This window comes from Falco biarmicus, chromosome 9 (genome assembly GCF_023638135.1).
Source record: "Falco biarmicus isolate bFalBia1 chromosome 9, bFalBia1.pri, whole genome shotgun sequence".
In the NCBI taxonomy this organism is placed as follows: Eukaryota; Metazoa; Chordata; class Aves; order Falconiformes; family Falconidae; genus Falco; species Falco biarmicus.
The window spans coordinates 37,869,791-37,893,732 of record NC_079296.1 but is presented as its reverse complement, the minus strand read 5'-3'; the positions used below and the strand labels follow the sequence as shown (position 1 = coordinate 37,893,732).

At 39.8% G+C, this 23,942-nt stretch overlaps 1 protein-coding gene across 6 annotated transcripts; it reads right to left on the bottom strand.

Annotated features, from left to right (window-relative positions):
* Positions 1-52: 52 nt before the first annotated feature.
* SLC25A16 (solute carrier family 25 member 16) lies at positions 53-16,398 on the bottom strand. 6 transcript variants are annotated; one of them, XM_056351689.1, is made up of 10 exons: positions 15,521-15,950; positions 15,140-15,232; positions 13,106-13,209; positions 12,757-12,890; positions 11,170-11,233; positions 5,885-6,006; positions 5,294-5,360; positions 4,333-4,495; positions 3,393-3,461; positions 53-1,640 (listed from the first exon to the last, which is right to left on the bottom strand). In XM_056351689.1, exons 3-10 carry the CDS (start codon positions 13,137-13,139, stop codon positions 1,484-1,486), a joined length of 810 nt encoding a protein of 269 aa, XP_056207664.1. In that variant the 5' UTR covers positions 13,140-13,209; positions 15,140-15,232; positions 15,521-15,950; the 3' UTR covers positions 53-1,483. The 6 variants fall into 6 exon arrangements, with proteins under 6 accessions (XP_056207664.1, XP_056207667.1, XP_056207663.1 ...); XM_056351692.1 differs by lacking the exon at positions 13,106-13,209 and adding an exon at positions 11,771-11,846 and having other exon boundaries at positions 15,521-15,949; XM_056351688.1 differs by lacking the exons at positions 13,106-13,209; positions 15,521-15,950 and adding an exon at positions 16,124-16,395.
* Between the last annotated feature and the right edge of the window lie 7,544 nt (positions 16,399-23,942).

Genomic DNA, 23,942 nt, shown 5'->3' with positions numbered 1-23,942 from the left:
TTCTAGAAACACGCATTCTTTCTGACTGTAACATATAAACCACACAAAGACCTTAGTTCAAAATTTTTAATAAAATAAATTCAAATACATCTCATTCTCTGTCCATAGCTACATTGTTAAATATCAAAGAAATACATACTTTTAAGAAACTGGGGGGGCATGGGGGAAATCAGCCACAAAAGTTGGTATTTAACATAACTCAAAATTGAGTTTGTCAAGTTTGTCAAAATTAAGCAAATCCATCTTACCATCCACCATTTAACATAAACATTATCAATTCTTCAAAGACACTTTAAAATATTTACAACAAATAAATAACTGACATCACTTAAATGCTTTACAGTTTCCTGAATCAAGTGAGTAAAATCAAGAGTACCAATGCAAATAATGTATAAACACGTCTGGAAAATAATTCCCTCTACAAAAGGAATTGGAAGAGGAGGAAAACATAACAGTCTGTTGCATACCATACCTTAGAAACAGTACATATACACATCTACAGACTCCAATACAATCTTCATTTTCTTTTCTTGCGTGAGAGGTTGGATATGGCCCATATGCCTAAACAAGTAAATGCAGCAGCATGCAGTCTTGTTTGTCACCATGTTTTAAGGAAGGGACAAACCTGTTTACATGAGCTAGTACTGTAAAGTACATAAATACTCAGCCTTCAATAAACTGAAACGAGAACTTCAGCCTCACAGAAAAAGTACTGGAATGCCTTTTAAGATTAGTCCCATACTAACTGCCTTAAGACCTTTTCTAGCACTTGTCACTGTAAAAGTTCCCCCTGCTTTTATTTGTGTAAATACAGCATATTTTAAAATAGAATGTATGCCAAGAAACCAGTTTCCAAATTGCAAGATTTCTAATAATGTTACATACATCTTGTCATCTTTTATTGAAATGGTTGAAGAGCCTTTCATATGTACCAATCTGAAGATACATGCTTGTTCTTGCGTACAGAAAACTTAGACAAAAAAAGAAAGAAAAGATGCTTAAATTGTGGTCTGCTAAGTTCAGCTTCTACAGAGCTGACAAGTATATGAATATGAAAATCATTGCATTTTGTTCAAATTGGTTTATTACATTTCATTTTTAAAGAACAGATGTCTAACTACTAGTTTAAAAAGCAACATAACCATGTGTGTAACTCCTGGAATGGTGATAAAGCTAAATAACTAACAGCTTGAAACCCATATAAAATGTGGGTGTAATTTTTAAACTGTGTAATTCTTAACATTAATCTAATGAAGCCTAGAAGATCAAGTGTAAAAAAATGTTTATAGCTAACTACTGTTTATTTTGATCTGTCTCCTGATTTGACTCCAGGAAAATAACCACACTTCGGCAAATAAAAAATGTTGGACAACAGCAGTTCCACAGTAACAGATAGCTTTCTTTTTTTAAACTTCAAGTAATTTAGTCACCAATATAATTTGAAGACTGATAGTGTAGTTTTACAGGGAAGTCTAAAAAAACATTAGTTGAGGTGCAAGAATTGTTTCATAAGTTCATATGTGGTGAAAGCCACAGCCTGGGAAGGAATACAACGAATGTAATTTAGAGATAAACCACGGTATAATCCTCTTCGTATTCCATGTTGTTGATACACGTATTTCAGTGTCTGCACCATTGTACTGAAAAAAAAAAAATTCACATCATTATTGGATACACATGTGCAATAGCGAAAATCACTGTCTTTAAATACAAGACACTTGTTTTACTCTGTTCTTAAGAGATCTATAGAGAAAAAAAATGTGGGACTCCATATAGCAAAGCACTGTAGTGTTTTTAGGACTTAGAAGGCAGCCTGAGCTTCTGCAAGAAATCTGGACACAATGGCTGGGAATTGCAAAGAGTACAGTGCAATCCCATCTAAAGAAGTTTCAGTCTGAAAGACATATTCAGACATTTCACAACAGAACAGCTATGTATATTCTGTTGCCTATCTGGCAGGAAGCAGTTGAGAAGCATCAATTCCTCTTACAAACGTAATACAGAGTAACAGAAACAACATTTGCCCAATGTAGCACACACTTCTTGCATTACAGATCAGTATTTAGGCTCATATCCCATTCTCCTTCTTTAAGCACTCAATCATACTACCCATCCTTCTAAAGCTCTGCATATAAAATCTGCGTTTAGCTCTGTATTCTACAACTTGCAGGTGTGTAGCTTTCTCCACCATGACAAAGACCTAGTATTTTCTCTCAAAGGAAAAATGCTAGAATTTATGTTAAGTATTATATATATTTGACCTTCTTAAAAGCAGAATTTGCAAAGAGAAAAATTTTCCTCATACTTATACTGAAACAGAGCAAATGAATATTCAACACAAACCAACATAAAAAACTGTAAGGTGCTCAGGATTTCCCAGCTATTAGAGACATTGCTCTTTGAGAACATCTTCCACATGCCTCAAAGCTTCAAGATTCCCTACTTGTTATATCCTCTCATCCTCTAAAGACACAGACCTACTCTCCCTCAAGGCACGCTGCTCTTCAACATGGTCACAACAGTATTGTTAAACTGGGAAGCCTAATGTCTGTAAAAGTAGTTCTCACAAATGCAGAAAGTAAACCACTAAGAACAATTAACACATTTTTATTTTAAAAATAATCTGAAGTGGAAAAAAGCCAAGCAAAAACCCCCAACATTAAGGCTGTTAAGGAAAACAGAACAGCAACTTTCACCATAAGCAACATCTAGGTTGTTTATGAAAGCGCACTGAGACAGGCTGCTGTTAGTAAGATGCAATTCACCAGGCAGGAGGTTCACACTATACACAATTCCACAAGATCAAAAGTAACCAAAATAAAACTGTCTGAGAATTGCTTGAGGCAATTTGAAATTCAGAAAGTTTTTCAAGACAAGAACCGATTTAATATTATGATTTTAAGGATATTACAGTACTTCCACTTCTACTGGATGAACCCCAACCACATGTGGGGTGTGGGACATTACCATAAATGTAAAAAAAGTCAAATAAAACAGTATTATGCAAAATCATGGTATGGAACAGATTCTGCACCATTAAAAAACACTGAAACATTTCATTTCAGTAGAAGCACGCAGTCTATCTCCTAGGGATTCTGCTGATGTTAGACAGACATCGCAAGCTGAGTTAGAATACAAAAAATTGTTACTAATACAAACACACATTACTAACAAAAGTGCCATTGTGATATCAGTTTGGGTTTTTTTTTTTAACCCCAGAGTGATAATGACAGTTTTTGTCGGTGTAGAAACTTACTCATTAAAAGAACAAAGACAACAACAACATAGTAGCTTGGGGGCTTTTTTTGTTTTGTTATTTTTAAACTTTAAGAATTTAACTTTGCTCACACATCTAAGAATTTGGTTACTACGGATAAAAAGAAAATACTTACAGGCACTTTTCAGAGTCTGGGAGAACTGCTCCTAACTGCATTCGCCTACGAGTTACATCAAGGGGATATCTACAGAGGAGATATTTGAACAGCAGTTCAACCAGGTGTGTGATGACTATATGAATATTGTTCAAAAAAAAAAAGAATACAAAGAAGTCCATGTGCAACCTCCAAGCTCCCTTTTCAGTGAGTCAGGAATCCGGCTCAGATTCTCAACACAGCTGAAAGTTCTCCAAAAAGGGAGACTTCCCCTATATAACCAAAACCAGCAAATCAGATCTCTTAATATATTCCATTTGGCACGAGTAAGGAAGACACATGAAGATCAGATGAGAATATAAAACAGTCTGTAAAACGCTGGAGGGAGAAGACACCTGAATCAAAAATAAAATTAACAGTTTAAGAATGAATAGAAAATTACATTTGTAATGCAGTGATTTAGTGAAAAAAATTATGCCATGTAAGTCCATTAAATTATTTATGGACAAAATAAAATGACAAGAACAGCATGAGAATGGAGAAAGCAGGCAAAGTAGTAAGAAAAATTAACACCAAATACAGTATCTAAGACTTGTTATTTTTTTAAAATTCTACGGCTTTACAGGTCACATCGTTTTGAAAATAAATTGGAATAATAAAATTCTGCACATTATGTTCGTGGTCAAAACTTCATAGCTTACCAAAAAGGATTTCAACCAATTTTAGGAGATTTAACTGAATTTGTTTAATAGAATCAATGCATGTATCTTTACAGAGCCTGAAGATTAAATAGATATTTAATAAATGAAACAATAGGAAACTGAATTCCAGCATCTGATTAACCTGTTTTAAAAACTTTATTAATAACTAGACTTACATAAAATCATGTTCTCAGATAAAAGTTTCTTTAGAATGAACAGCTATACAGGAAAAAAAAACCCCGAACAATACCCAAACTTACGATATCGTCTGAGCTATTGCTCCAGCTATGCCACCACACAGCAGATTTACATGTGTTTTCAAAACTAAGACATCGGGATTATCTAATGAAGGCCGTCCAAGCAAGTTAGGTGCTTGAGCAAGTCCAATGCTCTTTAAGGTACCAAAGGTAAAAAATGAAAAACCTAAAAGGAAATTTATGTACTTTCATAAAAAAAGCAAACTATTTGTTGATGCATCATCATCATAAACAAAAAGCTGCAAATATAAAATGAAGCTACTTTCCAATTCTTTTAGAAGTTTTTCTTAAGCAGAAAGAAATAGATAAACACTACTTTGAACTTCTACAGTAAAATCTGTCCAAATGAATTAGCATTTACAATTAACATTAAAAGAATACTTTAACTGAGCTAAACTGTGGGTTTTAAATTACTGGACTGCTGTTAAGAGTAACTCCTAAGATCTTTTTAACTGGAGAACATCTCTCATCTCTTAAATATGAGCGTAGTTTCGCTTGGAAGTTCTGATGTCCCTCCAACCCACGTGACCCACTGCTTTAGCTTCTGTAAGCATTTACAGAAGAGTCGCCAGGAGATGGAGCCAATGCAGAGGCTCTTAGGCCTCCATCTACAGAGCGCTCGACTGTCTCATGGATCTATCTGTTTGAGAGAAATATCCTACACGCTTTCTTGTGGGAAAACTGGGAAGAAGAGAAAGAACCACTACTTAAACTCTCTTCCTTTCAACTCCAAGTTTCAGAAAAATTAGGCTATGCCTGTTGAAGATGCTTTAACGCACGTTGATGAATTCTAGATTGGGATTAAAGAGTTGCAAATGCTTCTACTGGCCACCCCTCTGCATTCAGTAAAAACCAGAATACTGGATTTTAACAGAAGCTAATTAACTAAGTACGTGAATATATTATGTAAATTTAGTAGCACACGTAACTGCTGAAGGATTGCCTCGTTCTGTTTTTAACTTACCCGCATATGGTGCCATTCCTACAACAGTTGGCATCAGCCCTCTGTAGAACCCACAAAAACCACCTTCCTTGGAAAGAAAAATACAAGTATATTTGTGGCGAGAAACACAACAAATGTTGTACAAGTTATACAACTGTTCATACAGATTCACATGACAGCAATCTGACTAGATCATCTAGCACCAAGGAGCTAACATCAAGTTCCATTTCTTGTGCCTGAAGAACTGAGGGGACAACTGCCTGGCTCCATAGGAGACGAAGTGAAAATGAAAGAGAAAAAATCTACATCAAACAGCACAATCTAGGAGACATTTCTGCATTTATACATATCCCTCCCTCCCCAAATTTTTTTCCACTATTACTACTCGCTCTTGAAAAGCAAATTCTCTGCTGTTTTTGACCTCCCATTTATATGTGTCTTAGCAGCCTTAAGTAGAAGGAAGCATCCAGATAATTTTTTACATTAAAAAATTCAATGTGCACGCAATGAAGTCATGTTATTTTCCACCAAGCCATTATTTTCAATGCAGTGCAACATTCTTTAAAAAGCATATTTTGCTTTGACAGAACTGAAGATTAAAAGAAAAAATACCTTTGTGTAAATCATCTTGAATGCATGGATAATTCCCATGTACTTGTGTTCCCCTTTTACTTGGAATGCCAGACGAACTCTAACCATATCAAGAGGGTAAGTACAAATCACTGCTGTAATACCTTTATTGAAAACAAAAACAAAACAAGCAAACAAAACTCACCTACACCTTATCTGATTCTAGAATTAGTTTGAAAATTAAAATTTCCTTTTGTGGCAGTGAATATAATAGCATATACAAATTTTGTTAAAGAAACACTTGAAGTCACTTAGCAGCAAATAGAAACACTTAACTCCAGCAACACACAAAGGGTTTGTGTTTATACTTGGTGTTCACCGAAGCTGCACATCTAGGCCTTGATTTTCCAAAGAATTTATGGACCTAACTGTATTCACATAAGCAATTTTTTTTAAGTCCATGGCTCACAAGCATCAGGCTACTCAAGTTCATCACCTTTACTGGATTGCAACCACAAAACCTAATCCTACCATATCATAAAAAAAATAAAATAAAAGAAACCCATCAAATTTACACGTTTAATTTCAGAAAGGTTTTGTCACAATTTGCTGTGATTACTGGATATGGGTACATGTAGCCACTGCATCTGAAAATGCAAAGTATATTCTAATGACATTTAAAATAAATTGAGGATTGTACTGATAAAGAGTACTTAACAGTGTTGCATTACTGCATTTTAATAGTTGTTATACCAGCACTTCCATTTTAAAACTCTGACCAAAAAAAGCTATTTCTACACTTAAGATGCCAAAATAATCAAATCTTAGGATTCATCCAGTTATAAGCTGCTTCAAAACTGATTACATGCTGACCAACTTGCAATTCTGGGAACAGAACAACTCCTCTAACAGTTACCTGAATAACAAGTACTTTCCTACTGCTAATTTTTGAGGTAAACCACTCAATTGCTGACAAATTATTTGGAAGGAATAGTTTAAAATATTTACTAAAAAACAGATGTAATTTTCTGGTGCTATACCACTATCACTAAAAATAAAAATTAAAAAAAGAAAAACCAAAACCAAAAAACTGGGAAAAGGAGAAAAGAAAAAAAACCTTTGCGATCGGTATTGTTTTCTGGCAGCTGCTCTGATTTAGCTAAACATCACCCTTAAAAACTAGTCCTACAGAAGATAAGCACACTTTTTAAGAAGTTGTAGTTTCCTGCTAGCATTAGTTTTAATAGTCTCTTAATGATATCTCTTTGTAGGTGTATCATTTCCTGGTTAAAAGAAAACAACGGGGCGGGGGAGCGGGGAACCAAACCAACAACAAAACCCAAACACAACAACTCAGCAAAGAAACTTCGTAACTTTTATGTCTGGAGAGAAAAAAAACCAACACAACTTTAAGCTGAATGGTCTGACAGAAGATATCAGGATTAGATGGGAAGAAAAAACCAAACACCATAAGCAAGCTATCCAAAAAGCTGACACTGGTCAACTGTCAATTGAGACTAAAGTTTGTGGTCTTCTGGAGTATCCTACTAGCAATTTCTTTCAGAAGACAAAAACATCTCTTCCAGAGATTTTTGGATGATACCTCTGAACACAAAGCAGACATGTGCAGTTGATTTCTGATGTTGTCTCACCCACAGGGTTCAAAGGTCAGAAGCTGCAAAACACCAAAGCAACTTTAGGACTGTTTCCACTGACCAGTATTATTAAATGCAATCCCTCACACTACAGCATTTTTCTAATGGCTTGCCTGAGATATCCAGAAATACCGTAAAATGGATTAAATCAGTTTCAAAAAAAATGTAAGAGAAAAAAGGCTTTTACAGAGTGTAAGAGTTCACAGGAAAGTCATCCTACTTCACAAACAGAGAACTTTATCCCCCTTCTTTCCAATCATGCACTGATAGCACCCAGGAATATTCTCGGAACAAAAACTAGCAAACAGACCAACCAAGAGCTTGGTGAATGCCCTAACTAGTGCAAGCACTAACTAGTGAACACAGTCAAAAAATAGTACAACTAAAAAAAAAAAAAATCAGATGGAACTAAAAGAAACCATATGTAGTAAGGATTTTAATAGGAATTTTTTTTAAAAAAACTTAAAATCCTCTAGCCATGAATTCTGAAAAACACCCTGGATTTCTAACATCAGCCACAAAATATGCTTTCTTGAAGCAACTGGGAGAGGCATGTTACTGCTTGCTGTTCATATAAGCAAAATGTGCATACAAGGGATCAAGATTTCCTTTGGAGTTCAGAAGACACACTATCCTTTCCGAGAGGAACAGCAGCCAACTTTGGGACAAAAAGTCATTGTGGGAAGTCTACACAATTACTAACTTCATCTTCCTAAGTATTATGAATTATCAGAAGTCAGACCACAGCATCTTAAGGCTGATTCCCCATCTTGAAGAAGCAAAGTCTGTCCCAAATAATGAGTTGAGCCAAAAATGTCTCTCGTGGTTGGTTAAACAGGATAGAATTGGAAGTATCTCAACATTTAATATACATACTGCAATTCCCAGTGTCTGATCTGAAATGATCGTAATAAGGCAATGTAGCAACTCCTTCCTTTAAGGAACCACTTCTTCAAGCATAGCAGACTTTTTATTGCACATTCTGACGCAGAAGTCAAGGAAGTCAGGGGAACAATATTCTTCACTTATCATATTGTCCTCAAGCACCTTTGACCACTCTTGGGGACAAGATACTGGATTATATAGACCTTTACTGAGATTTAGCATTTATGAAGCACAACAGGAATTAGACTGACTGTTGATTTGCTTCCCAGGCTTTGGGAGTTAACAGTGAGATTAGCTGTAGAGGGATTTATCTCTGTCTTCCAATTTCCCTACTATTCCCCTATTCTTAGTAGTTTTTTCTTTGAAAATAAAAACTTAAGCACATCTGGAGGAAAAAAAAAAACCCAAGTGTAACCCCACATTTACAAAGATTAAGTACTGCAAACATATCAGATAAACAAACTTTTATAATTTCTGTATCATGCTCTTTGTACTTAGCAATAACTACGTAGATCAAATTAAGTACTACCAGGCGAATCAGAAGTATAAGTTCAAAAAGTGATAAGCACAAGTCACAGACTTGAACTGTGAAAGATATGCTCCTTAACTCGTATTATGAAGATTAATTTATTAAGGAGGCATCTTCTGAACAAGACAAAGCTTCAGGAACTACATGTAGAGAGAAATAGCTGACATAGATGACAAAGAATATTTATCAGACAGGTTAAGGAGCTGCCTCATTTAAGGCCCTAATATTTCTAGACCTCCAATATATAGTTGTTTCCTTCTGAAATGCACCTGAAGAAATAAACAGTACAAATTCTTTTAAACTGTTAACTCAAATAGGTAACTGTTAATTACATACTATTTCAAATTGAGACAATCAGTATCCTCCTAGATCAATACTGTTTTACTAAAAGTAAAAACAAAAACATGCTTTCTGTATCAATTTCATGGAATTCGAGTTTATGCTAGATAACATCTAGTTCTTTTTGGCTTTTTTTAAATTAGTCAAGTGCAGGGGAGGAAATACACATTCCTGTGTTGTAATTCAGATTTTTCAATTAGAAAACAAACAAAATATTTAATTTGCAAAATCATCCTGTGATACAAGTATTATTTGGTCATTTTGTTTCCTAAACCCCACTAACCTCTATGATTTCTCTATCTTCTCCTCAGCTCTCTGTTTCCTTAAAAGAAGTTATACACCATTTATCTGTTAATGAGGTGCTAGAACTGAAATTTGAATCACACAAGACTCAGGAAATTCAGAGTTAAAAGTTTCCACAGTAACTTTAACTTGGCCTCCTCAAATATATGCATTACAATAGGTTTTCCTTTTCCCCCACTTCACTACCCCCCCATCACATTGGCTTGGTTTTTCCCCAGTGGATATGCTTTTGATCCTGTTCATCACTAACAGAAGATACTCAGATGTTTCCCACCACTTTGAAGCTGATTCAGGTCTGTTGCCTGCTAGTAACGCTGGAAACGGTGACATAAGCAAGATTTAAGTATCAGTAGCATATGCAGAAGTGAAAGCAGACAGCTGGGTGACTAGACGGTGTAGAGGGGACAGAAAGGAAAAGGAGACAAGGATTATCCATTTCCAACTGCTAACATTAGGTTCCAGGAAATTGTAAAGATGCCCCTCCACCAACACTGGGGTACATGCAGCACGCAGTCTCCTTCAGTCACCCAAACTGGGAAGAGACAGAATAAAATCCAGGTCTCTGACAAGGCCCCTGAAAAAGCTAATAAGCTTTTCTTGGGTGGTGGAGGAAGGTGGAATGTAAAATTTTCTTTAGTACAGTTAAAGTCGGGGGAAAGAAAGAAAAAAAAAATCTATATACTCTTCCCCATTTCCTTCAGATAGAAAGCCAACCAGGTTCTGGAACATAGCTTGCTAAATGGCTTTTGCTAGTGTTTAGGACTTCTGACCTGTTTCACTTCATTCTCCTTCCTTTTCCTCTGATGCCATGCGAAGCCTAAATACTTCTGTGAGGTCTTCTTGTTTAACTAAAGATAGTATTGACAAGCCCCAGTATTTTTATTCAAAAGAAGCTAAATATTAATATTCATAACTATTTACCGACTGTCACTAGACAGTATTAAGCCAGTTTTACAAAGTAAAAGCAAGCGAAGAAGCACCTTGATTAACAATCAGTCCACTATTACTTACCTTTCCCTGTTTTTTCTTAGCTACTTTTCGCTGAATGATTAGCAAGAGGAAAACAGAAATGTATTATACTATATACTGGCAGTTTACAAATGGGTTTTCCCACTGCTGTTGCATTAATGGATAAATGATGGGTTTTTAACATTCACACACGATCTAACAGAATCATGGCAATCCTGCGCTGGATATTAAATAGACGTTTCTGGCAAATCCAAAGAATTCACCAATTAAGGAACTGCAGTTCTCCCTATTTCTATGGGCTTATATTCAACCTAGCAGCAATGGCAGACAGGCTGATGAGCCAATTCTACTAAAACCTGCATCTTTATACCTCATATCTTGATGACACTAGATTTTTCCTTTTTAAAAGCCATAATAAACACTGTAAAATCTGTGCTCTACAACACAGCACAGAATTCAATGCTTGAACAAAAAAAAGAATACTCTTAGACAAACAATTTTCAGTTAGGCAACTATTTGTTACATTAACCATTTACTAGTATTTTTGCTTAATACAAATTTGCAACAGTTTGACCTGAAAACACATCAAATCATCCTCTAAACAAATATTAACTTTTCAGCAAAAGGGATGTCTGAAATCCAAGTACCTGCCATGGATCCAGCCATTAATCGATGCACGTGCCCTGAAATCCCAAGTTGTTTCTTTATTACCTACAAAATATGGAACATTTACAATAGTCATGTATCAGAAAATACAGGGAAGTGCATCACAGTTTATTAGCACATTAATGCAAAGCCTGTAGCTATTTCCAAGAAGTTTGCAACACTAGAAATTCAAACCAGAGCACTTGATTACTGTTAAAAGAATTCACTGAACATTACTGCCGTTACCAATTTCTTACTAAAAACATGAAAGTGCTAAAATTCTACTAACAAAGCAAAACCATTAGTTAAAAGTGGTTTTACTGTTTCCTTCAGAAACTAGGTTTTTTATTTCGTTCCCTTTAATGTGTGTCAAACAAGGCAAACTGAACGCTATCCTTGTTGCATGATAGAGGGCAAAGGACACCGAGCAAAGTTGAAAAGTGAAACATTTAAGAGTAAATTTTTCATCTGTGCAGTATGTGAAATGTATTCCTATAAATATATTTTTAAGATTTTGTTTAACTGGATTTAAAAAAAAAAAAAAAGAAGGAGGAGACGAGAGAAATTGGACAAGCATTTGAGAGCAAGAACTTCCTATGTTACCTTACAACCTAGAACGAAGTTGGAAACTGGTTTCCAGGCTTTTATCAAATAACTGAGACTATTTAAGAAGCGGTTTCTGTTACAAAGAAGATAATTTTGTTATTTTTTTTTCCTTATACAGAAACTTACATCAACAGCATTTATGATTTTACTATAAAAAAAGAACATACAAAACTCACTACAGTTGCTTCTTTGTATCAGCCATCTGAAATTTGCTCTTTAAGGAAGGGAATCACAATTTCAGTCTATCTTCAGTAAAAATCATGCAATTTACTTCACTGGGTACTAAATCGGACTGTTCAAACACAGAACTCATTGCTAACAGTAAAACAGTATTTTTCATTACATATCAGCAATGTTTAAAGATGTATTCATGCTAACACCTGACCTCCAAAAGATTACAGGAATTCATTTTGTATTTATTATGAAAGAGTAAATGTGTGAAAGCAGAAAGGAATCCACAAATCTTGCTGTACCCTGGAATAAGCATTTTCTCTTCCAGGTAATTTTTTAGCTAGAACCTGACCTAGTCATTTGTCAGGTCAAATGTAACAGTCATATCCAGACAGACTTTCAAGTTTAGGTTACTCTATCCATCAAGTAGGAAGATCCCCAACACACTATAATAAAAGGTTCCATTTTACGTTTTGTTCCTATGTTATTCACAAAGGGCTACCTTACAGCAATACAAATAGCAGCAGACTTTATATTACCTTTTTCTTTTATTAAAAAACACAGCATTATTTTCAACAATAAAAAGGTACAAGAATTGGTGGGAATTTTTTTCCTTGAGCAGCACAGCAAAAAGTTTCACTGTTGCACTGCCATTTTTAATGGCTAGATTCAGATAAAATTAAGCAATCTTAGAAAAGACATGCAGCTAATTAGTGAAACACAGAAGTTACAGTGTTAGTTTCAATCACTTAAAAAATCTGCATTCATTGTAGGCAGAAAAAAAGAAAAGGAAAACAAAATAAATTAGCTACCTTTTTATATTGGTCAAATGCCATAAACTGAATTGCGCCATACGGAAAGATTCTAATCATCATTGCCCCATTTCCTTTATACAGCCCAAGGTAACCTTCCTTTTTGGGGACAGCACACAATGTAGAAAACACTCCTGCCAGCAATACAAAAAGAGGTATTTAACAATTACACTGTGGGGAGAGGGGAAAAAAGAAATCAAGTAAATATTACTAACAATAAGAAAGTATGCACAGAACTAAGGCTGAATCACGTTGTTCACGTAACTATGGAGAGTGGAAAATCCACTTTCAATGCTCATACATTGCCAGAAGGAAGAGGTTTAAGGTTAAGTTTTACCAGCTTCCTCACCTCCCAGCCTCAGTGAACCCCTTTCTGAACTCATGCATTCAGGCCTCAAGACGTGCCCACGTAATCCTATTGCAGATGATACTATCCACCCACAGAAGCTAATACTAGAAACAGAAGGAAGGAAACTGGTTGACTTTGCAATTCAGTGAATTCAAAATAAATACTTTAAAAAAATCTAAAACCACGGGAAAACAATCTAATATTGCTACATGCTAAATTACAGATTAAGTGCCATCACTGAGGGAACAAAGTAAACAAGTTTAAGACTCTCATTACTTACAACTTAAACATCTCACACTTCCTGTCCAGAGCTATTGCAACAAGAAGCAATCCTACTCCCTTTTAATAGGTGGGAAATAATGCAAGATCACACAAAGTTTGGGCAAAACCTACAGTTTTATTATAAACATAATATTAGTTACGTGCAATTGCTATCAAATTGACTCTAATATTCTTTTTAAAGAAATAAATAGTTAAACAGTTTTCATTCACACGCAACTACTTAATAACATAAGAGCTGAACACGAAAAAGGCTTACACGTTTATCTTACTTTCAGGCCAAAAAAAAAAAAGTAGTTGACAAACTTTCATTTGAACTTTAAATAAAAAGTATTAATTAATTTCTGGGGTTCTAAGAATACAGTACTAAGTATATTTTTAAGATGTCACATTTATTACATGCTTCTGAAAACCCTTATGCCATGATTAGAATTTCTCTCTTCTCTGCAATGATGAACAGTATTGTTTTTAATTCTTAAAACACATGCTCTGAGATCCATGCAGCACAAACTCCACAGAGCAAGGGCAGTAAAAACATTTACTGAGGACTTTGAACTACTCCATCGTATCTCTGCACTTAGAGGCATCTCATTCACATAATTTTCTTTTTTGCTTGCATGTAACAAGGACATGCATTCAAGTCAGACATTTCAAATAATCAGCATCACATCTAACACCCTAAACAGCGAATAATACAAGATTTTACTTGCCAATTATGGCACAGTACAAAGCAAACAGAAAATAAGGATTTAAAATATCAGTCAAACCAATTATTTCAGGCTTCAATTCTTAGACTACAGATTTGAGCACATAGTTACGTGACTGTTAGCAAAACACCACATTTACTTGAGTTTCCCTTTTTGGTACAGTGAAGTGAATATATATCCATTTAATTTTGTTTCAAGATTTATTTTTCCAGCCTTCTAAAAAAATGTATCTTTAGCATCTAAGTTAAAAATTCCGAAGTTTCATTACATGTAAAAGTAACCAATTCAAAATTATTATTTTTTTTCTTGACAACTGTAACACACTTAAATTTCGGAACATATGATGACATTTCAAGAACAAATGACATAAGACACCTCAAATACTATGCACAAGAGGGCACTGTTACAGCCCCACAGAGAATGGTTCTGAACATGCTGACAACTGTGAGTTTATTCTCTCACCATGATGCAATAGAGATGCCGAACATGGATCACCTGCGCCTTATGCCAAGCACAAATCCACTTTATCTTCATACCAGCCACACTGCTGTCTGCGAGCATAAGCGCATGTGAGTCTTGCTGGATTCAGCGGTCACAGCCTTGTAATCGCCAGCCCCTGCGACAGCTGCTGAGCTCCAAAAGCACCGATCCCCACAGCCCTCTGGAACCAGCCCACCACCGTGGCAGACTGCAGCAGCCACCAGCGGTGACAGTTCTTACATAAATGGTCCAGGCTTTGAACCTGTGATTACCAGTCTCCTGCTGCCTTTGGTAAGCGGAAGATCAAGCCTGGCTCTTACACGCCTTATTGAGGATTATTCTGACATCTCAGTCTTCAAGACATCAACCGATACTGCAACTTATTCACACAGGGCTTTCTTTTTCTTTTCAAACACCTCACAAAACACAGCACGGAGACTGACCAGATACAACTTTCTGCCCCATTAGTACTTTTGTTATCAACCACATCACTGAATAAATCGACATACCCAAACCATACATGCTGCATTTAAAACCAAAAATTAAAGACACACAGCAGCCATCTTACCTAGATGTTTATAATGGTGGTTATGAGCTTGCAGCAAAATCTTCACTCGATCCAGTGGTGCAGTAGTTGTTTTGGCACAACACCCTGCAACACCTTTCCAAGAGGGGAAACAGAAAAGCGACAGGATGAAGAAGTTCTTTGCATGAGCAGATAAACACGGGATTCTTTTCTAACGTATTTTTAAACGGAACTGGGGAGGAGAAACTCAGTTAGGGACTGGAAAAAGCCGCGGTGACGAGTAAACAGCCTCTATTAGAGGTATGTTACAAAACCCTTAAAGCCTTAACGAAACGTATAAGCTACTTTTCCTGATCAAACAAACCCAGGCTACTGTCTCTCTCAGCTGCTGAAGTCAGAGCAAAGGCTTTCAGAAAAAGTTACTCAAGAGTTTTCTGCCCTGTGTCCCCCTTCCGTTCGAGGGGCACACAGCCCTGGCTGCCCTTCCCGGCGGAGCGCGCTACGTGCCCGCCGCGGACCCCGCGGGGTCCCACCGCCAGCGCAAGCGCGACGGGAAAACTTCCAGCGAGCATCCTGCCGCCGCCCTGCCAACCCTGCGGCCGGGCCAGCGCCCCGCAGCCAGGCGGGCTGGCTGTTGTTTCTCTGCGAGGTGAACAAGGTGCTGGCTCGGCTGCCCGCCCGCCGGGCACCACCGCAGTACTCACACCGGCGGCCCGGGACGCGGGTGACCCGCCTTCCCCGACCGGGGCGTGGGCTCTCCCAGCACTTTGCCGGCGGCCTGCAGGGCTGTCGCTGGCTGACACACGTGCGTGTCACTCGCGTGTGCCGCGTCACCTGCGCTACCGCGTTCCGGGGAAACGGGGCGCCCCCTGCTCCCCTAGGCGGCGGTGCCCCGGGCAGCAGCCTTACCGCGGGCACTGACGGAAGCGACCTCCCGCAGCCCGGCTCCCCGGCTAAAGCCCGGCCGCCCGCCCCTGGCAGCCCGCGGAGCCCGGGCACCGCGCAGGGCCCGCCCGGGGCACCCACCTCCGGCGATGAAGGAGCGCAGCCAGTAGAAGTCGCGCCGCGCCGCGCCCGGGGGCAGCGCGGCGCCGGGCCCCGCCGCCGCAGGAGCAGCCATGGGGCAGGGCTGGGCGGGGGGCGGGCGGCGGCGGCTCCCTCAGGCGGCGAGCGGGCGGCGCGGGCGGCGCATGGTGCCGCGCGGGGCCCCGGCCGCGGCGCAGGGGCGGAGCTCGGGGCGGCCCGCGCCGTCACTGCGGTCCCGGCCGCGCCGCGCCATGCCCGGGGCCGCCGGGCCGCGCCGCGGCGCCTGCGGATCGCGTCAGAGGCGGCGGTGGCGGGGCGGTGCAGCCCGGCCCGCCCCTTCCCTCCGCCGCCTCGCCCGGGTAGGAGCCGCGCTGACCCGCCCGGAGTCGCCGCAGGGGCCGGCTCGCACCGTGCAGCTGCCCCGCGGCGGGCCGGGGGTCGGCTGGGCGGGAGCCCGCTTCGCGGCTGGCCCCGAGAGCTGCTCCTACCCCCGGGGCCGCTTGCAAGTGGCCCGGTTCCAAATAATAACATAGTTCTAGACCCGTAGCTGCGTGTAACCGAAACAAATACCTGTAAATTTCATTAGGCTATACAATAACATGCATCGGCTTTTTTTTTTTTTTTAAGCATTTAAATATCTACCTAAACTTCATGTATCAGTATTTCTTCTGTCTACAATTACGGTTTCATCTCTAGCAAAAAATAGTCTTTTATTCATATTCAGGTTTCATTATGCATCAGAAAGGGAAGCAGATATATATAAAAAAAAAAAAAAAAGAGTTCAGCTTTTTCAGAATCGGGAAGGTCAAATCCAGTATCATCTTTGCAGCTGTTAACATTTTTTGCAATTTTTTAGGTTCTCTGCAGTGTGTCTGTTGAATACAGCATATAGAGCTTTTGAGGAGGTATTTAGTTAAACATTTATCCTCAACACTTGGGGGGGGGAACCCCAAAAACAAACATGCTCCCTGAAAGCTGTTGCATGGTGTGAGGACGGAGATGACACTTGATGCTAGACACTGGTGTGAAAGTTAATGCTGTCAGCTTTTCTCTGTTTTCTGCAGTTACTCATGTATCTCTCATACACTTTTTGCCTCATACATCCTGACCTGAGTGTCAAGTATTTCATATACCAAAAACCCTTTTAAAAATGTCAGTTTTTTAACATGAGGAAACAGTCAAACAGACCTCAACATTTGCACAAGTAAAATGAACCTATTTAAAAAAAAAATTGCTGGAACGTTTTTTTCTTTCTGCTTGTGTCAAACTGCCTTCAACAGAAATTACTCATTTTTCCCTTTAACACATTACATTCCTTAAAATTAAGGTTGCTTCAGCATTGGGAAAACTATTTTGCTCTGTTTGATCATTATGTCATTTATATATTTAGAAAATGGCTGCTAAAGTACACATTTTTTCCAATAATAAAAAAATACGTAGCAAAAGTAGACACATTTCTTCTGGAAAAAGCAAAGTAAGTCCTTTATAGCAGAAGACTCTCAAGCCTTTTCGCCTTTTTTGTTATACCTAGAAAATTCATAATTTTTGGCTAAGTCACTCTGATATTTAAGTCTGTAATGGAAAAGCAACTGTGCTGTGAGTTATTGAAGCAAGCTTAAGTCACTGTTGATGCAGTTTTCCCCAGACAGTTTGTATTCTTTTGGGATTCTACTCAGGAAAAGCCTCCCCCCCCCCCCCCCCCCCCCCCAGCAATCATACTGCTCTAACTGTAAAAACTTTATTTACTGACTTCACACAGAAAAGTGTTGCAACTACACTAACAGCTGAAAGTCATCCAGTTTCTAGAGTTTCACCAGTGACTAGAAAAATCAGGTAACTGCATAAAGGGGCTGTTACTTCTTTTGGATACAGGCAAGATATTTCAGGAAGACACTTTGTCAGCCCTTGTAATTTAGGGAAGCGTGCACCATGAGTGCATGCTGTTTAGGAAAGCAGTAAGAAACTTGCATTGCAAAATTAAACAGAACATCTCATAGAGATATACCAACACACAAAGGAATTCAGCAATAAGCTTTATGTGTATAGCTAGGGGTTTTAGATACTTGCTGGTATAAAATGCTCTGAAGTTCTGTTTTCTTTACTAGCTTCTGCAGTAGCTCACTATTTGTGCCTTCAAGTCTTAGCCTTCTTACTGCTCTCACTTCACCTTTTTTGCCTTGAAGTGTTTATGCCCTTCACAGAATTTCTCTGATGACTTCTCTTTTATGATCCATTCTTAAAAGTCATCAGCATTTTTAATGCTGGTTACACTCAGGTTACACTTGTGCCTGACACTATGTCATCCTTCCCTGGCAGATTGATGATAAACAGGGGAAGACATTAACATCAAGGTACTCAAGAGCAGAGCTGCTAACGTGAAGACAAATAAAAGCAGGCAGGTAGCTTCATTAATAGCTGTAATTTGTTTCTGATATTTTTTGTTGTTGAGGATGCTTGCTTCTGTAAAGATATTTCAAATATTTATCAACCTGACACATATCAATGCTAAGGTTAGGTAAGCTATTCTCATGGCAGTTGTTACTGAACAGATTATTTTCAGTGCTCTTAAAATGCTGATGTACATCTAGCTCTGTTTTGAGACAGTTGTACAAATTATCCTGAAGTGTCATGTCTCTGGGCTATAGGCATAAGAAACATTTTATTTTACTTTTTTTACCCTTTACGCTTGCTTCTGGTGTCTACTAGTGAGTGATCCAAAATAATACCTGTGTAGTTGTCTGTTCATTTGCCCCAAACCATATCAAAAACCCCCAGAAGTACAGAACTTTTTGCACATGAGACTCAGGAATTTAAGAATTTTTTTCTTCTTCTTCTGCAACACAAATTACAGCTTGCAGATTAAAAATACTTAAGGAAATCACAATTCTTTGTCAATGTGGCATCCTGAGCTCTCTTTATCTCTGTTAGCAGGCAGACAACACAGCACTGCTTTCTGAGGGGAAACAAGTTAGGAGTCAAGGGTGACCACAACATGGATACATGGATAATATTCTCACCAACAGAGCACAGCCCTACCACAGAGCAGGCAGAGCTGGGTGCTGGGAAGAGGCTCCATCAACAGTCACACAAGGTCACAAAGCAAGCCCCGGGTTCATCTGGAGAGGCAAGTGAGGAACAACAGGAGATAAGGCCCAAAACAAGTCTGAGGTTCATCTAGCAGCCAGATCAAGACAAGAAACAAAACCAAAATTAGGACTCAAACCAACCACACTTATAACATTGCTTATACAGCAAGCAATTGCTTGGCCAAGGCCTCTGCTTAAATGTTGCTGCTGGGCCCATGGACCAGGTGTGTGGGTGGAGGCCCCAGATGGGACAGGTGAAGGCCATTAACACCTGTTGGCACCCTCTGTCCCCACCTGTAGGGTGTCAGGTGGGGTCTTTAAGGAACAGAAATATTTGACTCTCTGAAGTCATTGAGATTGCAAATACAAGGTGCCAATTTTCTCTAGCTAAGCAGGCCTTTTCTGTTCTTCCAGGTGCAGGGAAGAGGTGTGCACTTTATGCCCTTTGGTATGTGGCTTACGACAAAAGTGCAGTAGACTTGAAGCTTCCAAAAATATTGGGTTGGTGCATGCAGTATTAGCCATGTCTTCTCAGATGTAGCGTTTACTGGCCGCAGTCATTCTGCACTCATGCTTTGTATTGCTCATGCACAATCATGCAGTGAAATAAGGGCCAAGATTTCCAATAAAAATAGAAACAAGACAAACTGCTGTCCACCACAGGTCAGGAATATCTGATTGGAAATACTTAAATAAATGCCATAGCCCTGTGTAATAGGTGTCAGAAGATGAAATCATAGTCCTTTCTGGCCTTAATTAACATAAAATGGTATTAACACTTAAACTGTCTGTGTTCAGCGTGATTACAAATGTTAACTTACTTTCAGTGCCAACCAGGCAGCTAGATAACTATCTACAGAACCAGGGCCAAGAAAGACTAAACGAGGAAGTCATTGTCAAAACCACAATTAGAATTCAAGAGTTTCTGCATTAAACTCATGTTGTTCAAGACTTTTCTCTTTCAGATACTGCCAACTAACAATGCTGTGGGTGATTTATCTCATCATCTGTATTACAAATACAAAGGCATTAACAGTGGTTGGCTTGTCTTCAGCGGGGTTCGCAGGCACAGCACCACATCAGTGCAGCATATAGCTTCCTGGGTCACATCTGGTCTGGGAGCAGGCCAGTCACTTTGTCACACTGCAGTTTGAGGTAACAAACATGAGGGAGGACTTGCAAGGTAGATGCTGTAATCTGTGCTTTGTAATTGCACAGGGAGCCAGCTCTAAAGTCTCAGCATCACATTTCCACTACGAGGGAGGCAGGGCTAGCTGAGATAGGCCTGGTTAGATCCAATCTTTCCCTTACAAAGCAGCATAGGTGTCTCTGCAACGTAATTCCTAGAGCTTTTGGTTTGTGGAGGGCTTAACTTAGGTTCAGCATCAGTGACATGTCTAACCTTCCCTCACCTGGACTGATGCCATGCCTGCTGCAGAGACCTGATCCAGATAACTGCAGGACTGATTTAGGGACCATATACCTGAGTAGCTCTGTTGTCAGGGTCCTGAGGGCACTAATAGGTCTTAATGGACACAACCAGCTGCACCTGGGGCCCGCACCCACATCCTCTGTCCCCCGCCCAGGAGCTCTATTAAAGCACAGCCCTGGCTAAGCTGTGGGTCTTGGTGAGTTGGAGCTTTGTCTTTGTCCTGCTTAGTTATTATGGGCCCTGTTCAATTTATACTTGGAATGTGTTTAATTTTGCTTACCCATTGGGTTATAAGATTTGCTTCTGATTTGCAGATTGAGTTCTTAGTTCAGTTCCAGACCTGCCTCATCTCCTGAAAGCTGTTTTATTATCTGGACTGCTGGCTGAATCTGGATACCACCCTATGGCCTGTCCTGTTTACCTTGCGTGTGTACAGTGGGGTTGCGTGCTGGCTAGTGAGGTCCTTGTCCTGCTGGCTGTTGTGTGGGGCTCCCTATCCCTTGAGGAGCAGCTACCCCTTGCAGGTCTCTCATACTCCCCACAGACTCCACTATTTTCTGTACTGCTTGCAATGTAGAACTACTTACAGGTTTGTGCACTGTGTTCTTTGCTACTGTGTTGTCTGGTTTTAATCATTCTGTAGCTATGTACTGATTTGCATGTTATTCTGGATAAAAACACAGGGATGGTAGCACTGTGCTAGGCCAAAGGTCCACCAGCTGAAAACTTTACCCTGAAGACCACGTATACAGGGAAGAAGGCTCGGGTCACATACAGGGCTGTTTTTGCAACATGGTCTTCCAGCTTCCATTAACGTATAGTTAAAATAATACTTTTATGTTAAGTAGCTTTTAACTGTTTTTTCCCATTTTGCTTAAAAAAATTAACCTATAAAGTTATTAGCATCTACATAGTGCTGTAGCAGTGAGTTTTATGGTTTGACAACACATTGCATGAAGTAGCTGTCTTCTGTTCTGATGCATCTGTTTGATAATTTGGCTTGATATTCTCTACTTTAGAGAAACTGTGTGTTCACTCTCTGATAACACTTTCTATCCTGCTCTGGTTTTTATAATATATTGGTTGGCATTTCACCCAGATTGCCTTCTTTCCAGGCTGAAAATATTGGTGTGTTTAGTTGGCCACCCTTGCTACATTTCCCTGTGGCTTTTGAAGTTCCACTTTGCACTTTTTTAAGCAGAACTGCATGTTATATTAAAGATGTGAGCAGACAATAGATCTGGACTAGATAATGATGGTGCAGTGATGTATCCTGTTCTGCTCTCCCCTTTTGTAACGATTCCTAGTGCTCCACTTGAGCATACAGAACAGTTTCACGGAAGTATCTGTCACTGTACCAGGATCTGTTTTGAATGGTAATACTTAATTCAGGGGCTGTGACTTCCATGTTTCCCCCCACGTGCCTCACTTTGCATTTTAGTGAAAGGATTTCATCCGCTATTTTGTTGCCCAGCCAGTCATTACTGGGAGATCTTTGTCCAAATGTTTATACCTAGCTTGTCTTGGTAGGCTGAGTATCTTAGTGTTGCTAGGAAAGATTGTCACCTGTTGCTCCATGCTTCCTGGGATATTTATTACTGATGAAAATGACCATGAGCATATATGTCTGTGGCGGTGAACATGGACAGTTGTTCTGTTCAAGTAATTCTTGTATGTTTCCTAGCCTTTAGCATGTCTTTAATGGAGCTGTGATTGTACATGTCAGTGTTTGGGTGCTCCCATTAACTTGCTTATTCTAACCCAGCTTTGGCCCTTATTGCTTGTTGCTTTCATCAGTTACTAATTTCTCAGAATGCATTTTATTCAAGCCCACAACTTCCAGTTTATTACTGTCTTCCCAAGAAAATACTCAGCTTCTGTGGGGCTTCATCTTACAGTTCCAGTTCCTTCTAATTTTGCTGTGTGCAGCACTTTGAGAACAATAGTTTTTTACTTTTCAAATAATCTATTATTTTAGCTTATGAAACTAGCTTGTGCTATCTCTTCTTTTAGCAGGGTAGATCTTTGGAATGACAGAAGTCTTGCTATCCAGGCCTCTAGAAAAGCAGTTTTCTCAGCAAACTTTCGGACTGATTAGGAGATAGTATGGTTACACCCAGCAAAGAGGACTCGTGCATTCCTAAACTTACCAGCCACTGAGAGGTGATCAGCCAAATGTTCAAAACTAGGTGTGTGTGGTGTTGGTTTCACCTTGTTGCATCTGAAATGTGTGAGCTTGGCTGAGATTCCCAGACCATATGTGTTTTTTCACTGCAGGGAGTATAAGTGGGAGGAGACAAGAGGATGGAGGTACAGATTGGTGAAGGCTACCTACCCACCGGCACTGAACCGCAGCCCTAACACTATGTGCAGATCTGTGCCACCGCTTCTCCTTTCCCACATGCCGATTGAAGTAGTTAGCAAAACACTGGCATTTAAAGCATCTTCACAGGAGTGGATGTGGACGGTGCTGCTTTCTTTTTATGCAGCAGAAAAGCCTTTCTGCAGGCTTGTATTTGGATGCGTTGGTTCACATTTTAAGTATTTTATACGACAGGAGCTAGAGACTTGATAATAATGAAGCTTTTTGAAAGAGTACTGCATGGGTATATTGTTTTATAGATCCCATTTCCAACATCTGTTTTCCAGTCTGAAGAGATGTTAGACTTGATGGCCTGCTTTCCACTCTGACGGAAAGGCTGTAGTGATAGTGAGTAGTGTAAGAAGGCTGGACTGACTCTTCCTCTTCCTCTAACACTTTGCTCAGCCGGCTCCCTCTGGGAAGGAGCAGCAAATATTATCAGTGGCTTTTCATGGATGAGGTGGGGGATGGGGAGAGCAAGGCTGAGGTTTTTTTTTTTCCTCCTTGCAGGAGGGAGAGGGTGGCTCAGCTGCCCTTCCTACTCTCAGCCAGCATCTTCCCCATGCTTCTGGGTGTGTGCTCTCCACTCGTGGACGGCCGGTCCCGGGTGGACGCCGGGGTGCGAGGGCCCTGCTGGACGGCACGTGTAAAGGGAAGGGAGTTTGCCCCAGCCCGCGGCGAACCCCTCGCCCGTCACCGCTGAGCAGGCTTTCCCTCCTCCAGCACAAAAACAAGGGATGATTTCAGAGGTGTCACCTCCGCTGCTGAGCGGGAGGTATGCGGCGTCAAACCGCAGCCTCTGCGAGTAACGGAATAATTCGCCTTTTCTCTTATTATCGTCATTTTATCTATTTTTGCTGTTGTTAAACAATCCCCGCCGTCACCAGCCTGGCACGCCAGCTGCGGCTCCCGGGGGGCAGGCGGGGAGAGGCGGCCGCC